The sequence below is a fragment of the Vigna unguiculata genome, chromosome 4 (genome assembly GCF_037176805.1).
Source record: "Vigna unguiculata cultivar grain cowpea cultivar isolate G323 ecotype 2 chromosome 4, ASM3717680v1, whole genome shotgun sequence".
Lineage (NCBI taxonomy): Eukaryota > Viridiplantae > Streptophyta > Magnoliopsida > Fabales > Fabaceae > Vigna > Vigna unguiculata.
Window position 1 is genome coordinate 43,200,786 of NC_140795.1, and position 12,973 is coordinate 43,213,758.

At 24.8% G+C, this 12,973-nt stretch overlaps 1 protein-coding gene across 1 annotated transcript; it reads left to right on the plus strand.

Annotated features, from left to right (window-relative positions):
- Nucleotides 1-2,876: 2,876 nt before the first annotated feature.
- On the plus strand, nucleotides 2,877-12,392 carry LOC114181657 (glutaminyl-peptide cyclotransferase-like). The gene is made up of 11 exons (XM_028068168.2): nucleotides 2,877-3,076; nucleotides 4,636-4,692; nucleotides 7,010-7,045; nucleotides 7,132-7,196; nucleotides 7,302-7,365; nucleotides 7,784-7,901; nucleotides 8,028-8,125; nucleotides 10,717-10,787; nucleotides 10,936-10,966; nucleotides 11,141-11,195; nucleotides 12,138-12,392. The coding sequence occupies exons 1-11, from the start codon at nucleotides 2,897-2,899 to the stop codon at nucleotides 12,269-12,271; spliced, it is 909 nt and encodes a 302-aa protein (XP_027923969.2). The 5' UTR covers nucleotides 2,877-2,896; the 3' UTR covers nucleotides 12,272-12,392.
- The last annotated feature ends 581 nt before the right edge of the window (nucleotides 12,393-12,973 follow it).

Consider the following 12,973-nt stretch of genomic DNA (forward strand, 5'->3'; position numbering starts at 1 on the left):
GCTTTTTAGATTAACATGTTTTTATCTACGAGTTCTTACTATATACATTTGTTTTGGACTTGAATGCATGTTGGTTGCTTTGTGCAATCACTTTTCTAGCAAATATACTGGATAGATATAGTACAATAAGTTTCAGATCTATAAGGATTTGGAAAAATACACAATGTTTAAACTGGTTTGATTTGAGTAAATCAGTGTTTGAATTGTGTGAAAAGTGTGTAAAACAAATTTGAATGAAAGAGTTGATTTCAATGTAATAAAAACGTGTTAAAGTCAGATTTCACGACTTTTTTTCATCTCTTATACAAGTTCAATTATTATTCATAAAGAAGTAATGATTCATGTCCTAGAGTGCTCTTAAGTGTAACCTTAGGTTCATTCTTGGCACCTAGAGCCTAATATCATCAAATTTCAGTATGATTCCTTGATAAATGCTTGAATGAATCATTTGCATTAAAGCAAAACTCTACAACTAGCTAGAGTCTTAGATATATTCCTAGCATCTAACACTAGGAGGAAAATTACTTGGACCTAGTGCCGAAACTTGGATAAAAAATTTAGGGGTGCCAAATTAGATTTTTTTTCAAATTCATTACATGTAACTTTAAAACTTCATATAATTGTTTTTCATTATCTTTAATTCCTGGATTCTCATCAAATTTCTTAAGTTTAATAGACATAAATGCTTTTTTTTTATCTTCATCTCAAGTCTTCCTCTTAAAAAAATCAATTCTTTTACTTTTTATTTATAATGTTTCTAATATTAATTTATCAACTCTCACCTATTTAGAAAAAGATAGATTATCACTATCTACTGGTACACACTAAACAAATTTATTACATGCAAGAGAAAAATCCTTCAAAAAAGGTAAAAATAAATTTATTTAAAAGAAGAAATTGATCCATTCAAAATATTCTTTAACTCATTAATTTCACCGTTGTACAATTTTATTTAAAAAAAAAAGAGATCGAAGATGAAAATTGAGAAAGGAAAGGAGAGATGAAAAAGAGATAGAAATACATAAAAAATGAAAAAAAAAAAAGAGAATGAACTATACATGATATTTTTTTTAAAATTAATATAAATATAATTTTAAAATATATAAGAAAAATGAAATGAAAAAAATTTAGGGGAGCCATGGCTCCCCTATGTCAACAAGAAGGTTTGCCAATGGTTGGACCACAACTTGGAAACAATTCTCACTTAATCTCAAGGTAGTGAAATAAGATGAGTGATAAGTTCATCCAACAACAATCACAAATTAATTCACAAACATGTAAATAAAACATACCTTGATAAATAAAATAGTATCACTACAAGAGAGTTTCAAATTACATCATAACCTTAAGGGGTTTAGGTCCTCATGATACATGAAAACATTACAATGCTTTCAATAACCATGCCATCTTATGCTCTCTAAAGAAATTCAAGAAATACAGAGAAATGGTTTCTAAACCCTTGGACTAATCTATGAAAATCTCTCTCCAGAAAACTCTCCAAAATTAGAGGACTCTATATTTATACCTAGAGCTTAATATAATCAAATTTTAGTATGATACCTTAGTGATTGCTTGAATAAATCACTTGCTAAGATCAAAACTTTATAACTAGTTAGAACCTTAGATATATGCCTAGCATGTAACACTAGGAGGAAAATTAGTTGAACCACAACTTAAAAACAATTCTCACTCAATCCCAAGATGGTGAAATAAGATGAGTGATTCCAATAACAAACACAATCTAATTCACATGTAGAAGGTTATTAACCCTACACATGTACTTCTCTTATTGGTTAGTTTCACAACTACGATACTCTTATACCAAACTCTTACTGGTTAATTTCACAACTACGATATTCTTATACCAAACAACCATGTTTTGTTTTTTAGTATGTTAACATCCAACCATATATATATTTTAAATGATTTTTTTAAGTGAATTTTCAAATAGTAATCACAATAAATAAAAAATAAATTTAAATAAGATATAAATTGAATTTTATAATATTAATAACAACAAATAAAATATTATAACTATTATAAAATTATAAAATCATAAAATTAAATGTCTAAACACACAACAGCAATAATTTCAAATATTTAAAAAAAATTAATATAAAATGGACATATCGAATATGTATCGTATTCTATCTTTTTAAAATAGGACGAATTATTGTATAAAAACATATGTATCAAACGTATCAAATACGTGTAATATCTCATATATTTATATGTATTTATGCATAGGTGAAAAATATACTATTACTAATAATCACATCATTAAAAATTTCACATGATTTTTACCAAAAAATATCAATAGAATTTCGAAAAACATTAGTACACCTCTGAAACATTTAACATATAAGCATACCAAAAATATCAAGATACTATTATGATATAAACAAATAATACACACAATAGTTTATCAAATAAAATACTGAAATATAAAAATTAATTAAAATTTAGTAAAACATATATGATGTAACTACCAATTTTAAATATTTCGAAAATAATATTTAAAGTTAAATTATTTTAATCAAGTTTTTAATTATTTTTCTAAATACAATATAAAAATTTACATTTTAATTTTTTAAATCATTTTTTATAACATATATATATATATATATATATATATATATATATATATATCATTTAAAATATGATATCAATAACATTAAATTAAAATTAATAATAATAATATATAAAATTAATTATAAAAATATTTTATTAACAATATAAAAATAAAACATGAATTTTTTTTAATTGAATAAATTAATATAAAAAATAGACAGAAAAAAAAAACGTGCGTACCCACGTGTAAGAAGAAACGCCGACAGTTTACCCTTGTGAGGTGTATAAGTACAATAGGATTAGCACCTGTCACGTAACTCCTTAAATGCGTTCCTCTTTCACCCTTTCTTTCACTCCTTCCATGGCTGCTTCTCTCCTTCTCTCTCTCTTCCTTATCTTTTCAGTCATTTCGTCGAACAGATGCTGCGCGTTGCAACACCCAATTTCCTATGCCAACTTCACCATCGTCAATGTCTTCCCTCACGATCCACAAGCCTTCACCCAGGTCATCCAATTTCTCTTCTCTCTTTTCTTCTTTGCATCTTTCACACACAAAGCCCAAAATCTACTTTACTACAACAAACAAAAATAACTATTGTCACTGAAATTATCTTCACATGATATAACCCAGGATTTCAAGACACATGAAGATTATGTCTTTAAAACAAAGTATGTTATAGTGAGGAATGAATATAAAAACTTAAACAATTATGCTGCTCATTTTTCTATTAATTTTTATGTTTTTATTTCTTAGAAAGTTTTTGCTTTTCATACTTAGATGAATATTTTCATTGACCTTTCTAAAGGAAAACAATTAATATTTCCTCTCTAGACCAATTTTCAAAACTAATCTATTTTATTTAAGAAAAACAACACTAAGAGAAGAAACAGTAAACACTTCAGAAAAAGACAAAGTTATTCTTTATTTAGTAGAGAAATTTCAGTTAGAAAAAAGTTTTTCTGTTGAATGAGACGAAAAACGCATTCCGTTTTTCGATTTTTTTTTATTAACCAGGCGATGTAACGACAAATATATTTGTTTTACAAGTTAAACAAATATGATCTGTTGTGATTAATATAAAACAAAAATATAAAAGAAATACTTCGTGTCAGGCCGAGTTAGATATCGAATTGGGTCAGATCAGGTTTGACATTTGAATTGAGTTGGAAATCGAGTTGAGTCAGGTCCGGTCGAAAGTTGAATTGAATCGGGTCATGTCAGAAGTCAAGTCGAGTCGAATTAAATTAAAGGTTAAGTCGAGTCAGTCAGAACCAAATATTAAGCCAAGTCACAAGGTTGAACTAAGTCGACCGAAGTCGAAAATCAAGTTGAGTCGGCCGAAAATTAAATTCAATTGTGAATAATTCAATTACTATGTATTTCAATTTTTTAGAATTATCGAAATCATTCGTCCAAACACAATATTATTATTTTACATTAATAACAATATAATCTCGTATTAATCACAAACCCTCACATTTTTTTTTCATCGAGACAAATAAGTAACATAATATGTCAACTTAATAATTTCATCACCCAAATATATAAAAAAAAACTAGTCGAAAAAAAAATTATAACTACTCAATAAAATAAAAAGTTAATAAAAAAATACTTAAATTTACCTTCAACTTAAAATTTACTTAAATCTTAAAAATATATTTATTTAATTTTCAAATTAAACAACCTTAATTTTTTATCTTCTATTTTTTCTTAAACCAAAGAACCTAAGTGAGAATAAGTTGGGTTGATAAATAGAAAGTTTTTATTGTGTATGTAGCATTTTTAAAGCGAAAACTTTATTTAATCTTATCCAATATTCTTTTCAAAACTAGTCTATTAACTTGACGTAAAAAAAAAAAAAAAGAGAGGGGGAAAGTCTTTAAAAAGAGAAAAGAAAATGTTTTCTTGACAATCTCTCATAGATAGAACTATTTGACACCCTTTCAAGTAATTGAGTGAATATTTGGCCTTATGTTGTGGAGAGAGTAATTATGTTATTATTAATTATGAAATGCCAAAAATGTTGATTTGGACATTTTTTTTATTGTTGTTATTGATTTCAGGGCCTTCTTTATTATGGAAATAACACCTTATTTGAGTCAACTGGACTTTATGGACAGGTAAACCTTCTTTAATTCATTCTTGTCTTATCATCATTTAATTATTTTTAGTTCCTACTTATATTAGTTTAATCATTTTTAATATTTACAAGAAAGATTTTAAAATATTTAAAATAGTATGTTAAAAAATTATAAAATAAAATGTTTGTAAGTATAAACATTAAGGGAGAGTTTTTTCAACCAGTAGATTATTTTTTTTTTAACAATTTATCTCCATTTTATTTATTTTTTATTTCAAAAAGTACATAGCAATTTACTCTTAGATTGAATTTTCCTTCTGAAATAATGTATGAGTATTTTAAAAAAGATTTATGATGGAAGATGTGAAATTTGTGTTGTATGTAGAAACCATAACTCAATTCATGTTTCAACAATAATAGTTATAAACAAAAGTTAAAATGTAGAAAGAAAATTCAATGGTTAAAAATGCTGATGCTGATTATTTGACCGCAATAATCTAATTAGGACATTTTTATTTTTAGGAGTCACACCTATTATCATAAATTAGAATATATTAAAATACGTAAATTTTAAAATTTAATATGGTAAGTCTGGAATAATAACAAAACTACATATCTTTTGTTTTAAAAACATTTTTTTGTTATTAATCAAATTACATATTAATCATTGTATGTTATAAAACTTTTACATTAAAATAAAAATTAGAAAAAGATGTTATAAATGATGTGACGCGTTAAAATTTGAACTAATAAATTAAGATATTATCTATTGACTTTTGTAATGAAAACGACTGCATAAATTAAAAATAAAATAAAACATTTCAAATGAGAATTTGAAAGGATAAATTCATTGATCAAGGATTTAATTTCACTTCGAATTTTAGTGGTGTGTTGTCGTACATGAATTTGAAAAAAGAAAAATGAAGATAAATTTGTGCGAATTTCAATTGATGAATATGTATATTTTTTATTGTGAATTTAGAGAATAAAATAATAGATTTAAAGATAAATCTTGTAAAAATTAGTGAATAATTTAAATAACGTATAAAAAAATTATAATAGATAAAATTTAAATATTATTAAAATACTCTTGATATATGAAATAATTTTTAGATTAATTAAAAATATAAAATTCAAAAACTATTATTTAATAAAAATTAATAAAAAGAATATTATTACTATCATTTTTACAATAATAATAATTATTATTATTAATTACTATATATATTATTTTTATTATTCATTATATATATACATATATATATATATATATATATATCATTTAATTATTAATAATATATTAATGTTTTTATATACATTTAATTATTATTATATATATATATATTATATTTAATTATAACTTATACATATATTATAATTATTATATATATTACATATATTTAATATATATATATATATATATATATATATATTATAATTATTAATTATAATATATACTTTTATATTATATACAAGTATTATTATTAATAATTATTATATATTTTATTTATTTATCAAAAAATAATTATATATATATATATATATATAAAGAGATATTTTTTTTTGTCCATATTTCAAAATTCCTGTTTTACTTTTAACTATTATTTTTAAAATGAATTATTATTTTAAAATTTCTTTTGTCTTTAATAGTTATGTTCAAAAATTTTTGTGTGCATATTTTATTTTCCAAATTTTACATTTAATTATATATTTTCTTATTCAGACTCAAATTTTACATTTAATTACATTTTCATCTTGTTTTATAATTCATGATTAACTTATAACATATGTTATAGGTTAATAATCAGTTAATAGGCTATTAATGTATATCATATATATTTATAAATTATATGTTTGGTTTTTTAATAACAGGTTATGGTAGTAAAAAATTTGTTTATTCTTTCCAATTTTTTCATATTAAAAGGATGAGTTTTGTATGGTGTTTGACAAATCCATTTTGGATGATTTGCACGTATCTTTTCAAAGGAACATATGACCTTTTTACAATTCATCTTCACAAATTAACGACTCTGATTATCCACTCACCAGAACAGAGCTTAAAACATCATCTTGGTGAGTTTAATGATAAACCCTAATTTTCCGTTAAATAAATTTAATAAAACAAAACAAATTTTATATGCATTAAATAAGTTAAAAATAAGTCTAAAGTGACGTTTTAAAATTTAAAATGGTAATTATTTCAAAAAATATTTTTTTCTTTTGAAAGTTAAATAATTAAAGTGAATATGAGATAAAGAGACAGCCGTTATTTTTTTATTTTTGTTTTTAATTAATAGTTGTTTTCCTGTAAGTGTAATTAAAACTGCATTTAACCTTTGAATGATTTGTTGTTTCAGTCATCTGTTCGTAAAGTTGCTCTTCTTACTGGGAAGGTACCAATTATTTTTTTTTTCTAAGTTATGCAGTTAAATCCAGTGTGAATGTTGTAAATTTTGTAATAATTTGTGGCACATTGCAGGTTGAAAATATTCATAAGATGGATGAATCCTTATTTGGGGAAGGTTTAACTCTCCTCAACAACAGGTGTTAAAACATAATTATGTTGCATTTTGTTTTCCATTATGTTGCTCTCTAAAATCCTCAAGAACAGGTGTATTCTAATACACTTCTCCAATGCACTTTATGTAGGTTGTATCAAGTAACTTGGTTGCGGAGAGATGGTCTCATATATAGCCCTCAAAATTTAAACCAAGTTTGTAGCTTTAAATCTCATCGATAAATGTTTTCTATGTTCATTTTTTTTTCATTGGAATACATTAGAGAAATTGATTATCTCTAAAGTATGAATTGTTCGTATATATAAAAGATTTGACATCACATTAAATATAAAAATTTAAGCTTTAATGTTTGAATTTCTAACATTCTAGTATACATGATTCTCGTAGTGTTTCACATGCAACGTTTTTTATACTTTTCTGGACAATAATATTTTGACACATAAAATTTTTTTATACTCATTTGATACTATTTTTCACAATTTTTAGTTTTCTTTTTACAAATACAAAAGTTTACTTTTTTATGACTATTTTACCCGTGCTAAAGAATTTATATTTTTTTTAATGTGACACGGCTGGCCAAATCTCAAACACCTTGATTTAAAATTTGTATAGATTGGAAGATTCGATCATGATATGAATGATGGTTGGGGTCTGGCAACTGATGGAAAAGTGATTTTTGGAAGTGATGGGAGTTCAACGTTGTATCAACTTAATCCTCAAACATTTAAAGGTTTGTTTATTTATCCAAAATGAAGTTCCATTTTCTTTTTCTCTCACTATTTATGTATGCATATTCTTTTTGTGTTCATAGTTTGTTTTGTATTTCATGGAATTTGCATTGCCTTATTTGTTGCAGCTGAATCAAAACATGTTATCTACTATAAGGGTCATCAAGTATACAATCTCAATGAATTGGAATACATAAATGGTGAAGTTTGGGCAAATGTTTTACCGGTATGTCTTTGTCTGTTTGATTATAATTTTAAGATTATTTTTTACTTGGTTTTGTTTGTGATTTTTTTATCAGCTAAAGAATATTATAAATCAAATTTTGAAAACTTGAGATGCTCCAATAAAATGTTAATTTACTGATACAATTTTACTGATAGAAAAAATTGTCGATAAAATAGATTTTACTGATAAATTTTATCAATAGAAAAAAAAAAAACTAGTAAAACATAGTTTACTGATAAATTTTATCAACGAATTTTAGAATTTTAATTATTGACAAAAATATTTGTTGATAATGGATTTGTTAGTAGAATCCATCGATAAATTACATTTTTTAACGACAAAAATATTTATCGGTAATGGATTCGTCACTAATTTATAATGTTTATTATTCCATCGATAAATAACGCATCCGAGTTCTCAGTTTAAGTTTTGACAATGTCATGGTAAATTATATCAATAAATTTGAAAATAATTTTTTTTTCAAATTCATCGGTATTAGATTTTTTTAAAATTCATTGCTAAATCTATTGATAATTTATTTCTTTATAATAATTGTCGGTAAATTATTAGTAATTCAACTTTTTTAAAATTTTTTTGGTAATTATATTTATTTAATTCATCAATAATCATTCTAGTAAATCTGTTGGTAAAATAAGTGTCCAATTTTTTATTGTCATATTTGACAATATTTGCCATAAATAAATTGGTGATGGGTGAGAAAAAAAGAGAAGGAGAAAAAAGAGACGAATATAGTAATCGTTGATGACAACAATAGTAACAGTAATAGAGATGAAGGTGACAAATGAGAAGGAGAGAAGGTGGAGGGACAAGAAAGAGGAAGAGAAAAGACACACTAAAAGGTGATAACAATATACATGACAAGAAGGACGATGAGGGAGGAAGAAGAAAAGGAGAAGGAAGAATAAAAGAAAAAAGACTAAATATTTATTAATGAATAATTGATGAATTTTTAATTGTTAGTGAATCATCAATAATCATTCTAGTAAATCTGTTGGTAAAATAAGTGTCCAATTTTTTATTGTCATATTTGACAATATTTGCCATAAATAAATTGGTGATGGGTGAGAAAAAAAGAGAAGGAGAAAAAAGAGACGAATATAGTAATCGTTGATGACAACAATAGTAACAGTAATAGAGATGAAGGTGACAAATGAGAAGGAAAGAAGGTGGAGGGACAAGAAAGAGGAAGAGAAAAGACACACTAAAAGGTGATAACAATATACATGACAAGAAGGACGATGAGGGAGGAAGAAGAAAAGGAGAAGGAAGAATAAAAGAAAAAAGACTAAATATTTATTAATGAATAATTGATGAATTTTTAATTGTTAGTGAATCATCAATAATCATTCTAGTAAATCTGTTGGTAAAATAAGTGTCCAATTTTTTATTGTCATATTTGACAATATTTGCCATAAATAAATTGGTGATGGGTGAGAAAAAAAGAGAAGGAGAAAAAAGAGACGAATATAGTAATCGTTGATGACAACAATAGTAACAGTAATAGAGATGAAGGTGACAAATGAGAAGGAGAGAAGGTGGAGGGACAAGAAAGAGGAAGAGAAAAGACACACTAAAAGGTGATAACAATATACATGACAAGAAGGACGATGAGGGAGGAAGAAGAAAAGGAGAAGGAAGAATAAAAGAAAAAAGACTAAATATTTATTAATGAATAATTGATGAATTTTTAATTGTTAGTGAATCATCAATAATCATTCTAGTAAATCTGTTGGTAAAATAAGTGTCCAATTTTTTATTGTCATATTTGACAATATTTGCCATAAATAAATTGGTGATGGGTGAGAAAAAAAGAGAAGGAGAAAAAAGAGACGAATATAGTAATCGTTGATGACAACAATAGTAACAGTAATAGAGATGAAGGTGACAAATGAGAAGGAGAGAAGGTGGAGGGACAAGAAAGAGGAAGAGAAAAGACACACTAAAAGGTGATAACAATATACATGACAAGAAGGACGATGAGGGAGGAAGAAGAAAAGGAGAAGGAAGAATAAAAGAAAAAAGACTAAATATTTATTAATGAATAATTGATGAATTTTTAATTGTTAGTGAATCATCAATAATCATTCTAGTAAATCTGTTGGTAAAATAAGTGTCCAATTTTTTATTGTCATATTTGACAATATTTGCCATAAATAAATTGGTGATGGGTGAGAAAAAAAGAGAAGGAGAAAAAAGAGACGAATATAGTAATCGTTGATGACAACAATAGTAACAGTAATAGAGATGAAGGTGACAAATGAGAAGGAGAGAAGGTGGAGGGACAAGAAAGAGGAAGAGAAAAGACACACTAAAAGGTGATAACAATATACATGACAAGAAGGACGATGAGGGAGGAAGAAGAAAAGGAGAAGGAAGAATAAAAGAAAAAAGACTAAATATTTATTAATGAATAATTGATGAATTTTTAATTGTTAGTGAATCATCAATAATTTTAATTTATCATGAATGTTAGTGACTATCAACAATTTTTTTTCATCAATTCTTTCTTCTTTTTTAAATTAACTAATTGTGAAATAGTTTTGTTTGTAATTGACATTTTCTTTGTGTAGACCGATTGCATCGTGAGAATATCTCCCAATGATGGCAGCATTCTTGGATGGATTCTCCTCCAAAATTTGAAGTACTGTGTTCTTTTTCAGTGCCATTTAAATATAAAATAAGTATTTTAGGAATAAATAGTTTAACAAAATCATTTATTCAAGTAGAAAAAAAACAGAAAATTTCTTTATTCAAATTGCTTAAAGTTACATTTGGTCTATCACACGCAGGAAGGAACTTGTAGATGCTGGAGAGATCAATGTAAGGACTTTATTCTTTTGATATTAACAGATTATTGTATATATGTTGCACTTTCATAATGTTGCTATGATATTAAAATATGAAAAAAAAAATGTTACTCTAATTTCATTTTTGCAATAAAAAATATTCATTAAAGTTGGTATTGCACTTATATGCATATCTTTCATTTTTAAGGAGGGTGATATTTTGAATGGGATAGCATGGGATGATGAGCAGAAGCGTATATTTGGTAAGTTCTAAATCTCCTAATTATTAAATTACCGATTTGGAATTTTCATAATATAATAACATAATGTTACTTACCTAAAAGCAAATATTTTTAGTTATTGCAAATATTTTACTTTTCAATAACAATGTAATTTTATTAACTTGACTTATACTAGATTTACAAATTTTTATCTTTGAAAAAAAAAGTGAAAATTGCTTGAGTTTTATTTGTAACAAGAGTTCAAAATTTTTGTTATATGCTTAAAATATTAATAATCTTGTAAGTTAATTTACTAATTAATTTCTTTTTTATATTATCAATTTGGGTCTACCTTTTAAAAAAATTACGAATATGGATTAAGTCGTCTTTGGTGTGTACAACTTCATTTTGAAGTTCATATTGAGGTCGTCAATGCTAAATACGACTTGAGTGTTTTTAATATTGAAATCTCCAATAACATTGATAACTTCAAAATAAAGTCCTACACACGAAACACGACTTAATCCATATATGTATTTTTTAAAAAAGCGAATCAAGATTGGTAATATAAAAAAAGAAATTAATCTCTTTAGGTAAATTAACCAATCTTATACTTTACCATAGAACTTTATATTAATATAAGTTTAAGGTTAAAATATCTTTTTGATTCCAATTTTTATCAAGTTTTTTCAAATCAGTTCTAATTTTATTTGTGTTTAAATATATCATAATTTTTGTCAATTTTGTTCAATTAGATTTTTTTATTAATACCATTTAAATTATTATTAACAATGTTGGACAGTGACTATCATATGTTACTTTGTAATTTTATTATTATTATTTTTTATTTTTTTAATTCACGTGTTAATTTAGTAATGTATTGCTTGTCATAATTAATATTTTATATTTAATTTAATTTTTATATTCGTAATTTTTGTTTAATTTAATTCTAATTTTTGTTGATATATGTTTTTGTACTTGCAGTGACCGGAAAATTGTGGCCAAAGCTGTACGAGATAAAGGTTAGTCCTATAAAGACACCAATTGATGAAGGAACCATTGAGCAACTTTGTTTGCCTGACCCTTATATTCCACCACAAGGACCTCAAAATCAATAACAAAATATGTGCTCAAGTCAAATCACTTGGTTCAGGACTTTTTTTTATCTTAATATTGGGTTTAGAATAATGTAAGAACCAAGATATTTTGACATTCAATAAATTTGTACGTTTATCGTTATGAATTTATTCTTAAAAATTTTGTTTTGTCCTAAATTAAATATACACTTAGTACTATAACACGTGTAGGGTGTGTATCATGTAACAACAGATTTTCCGGAATTATAATATAATTTTCGTTTTCTTTATAAGACTTTCCTAAAATATATTAGTTTAGGAACGACAATCGTTAAAATAATTTGTAAGAAAAAAATGTATTTGATATTTTATTATTTTTCCTTTTGTAAATACAAAAGTTTATTTTTTAATAATTATTTTAATTTCTCACCATCTCATAGCTTCATATCTATATGATGATTAGAGTTATAAGCAAAGTTTAAGATCTCATAATTATATCTTAAGTAACTTAGTCCTTACACCGTATAATACTCTGTTTTGTTGTCCATCGTACATGGAATAATATTAATAATTAAATTTTTAGGTTTAAGTTTCTTCTTTACTTGAGAAAATTAGTTTACATCATTTAAGTGAAATTGAATAATTTTAAGAGTTTAACTTAATCTATAATAAAATAATAATTTTAATATGTAAAAGATGATTTAATTGCGAAAAAAAAACATAAATACAACAATAAATGAAAGA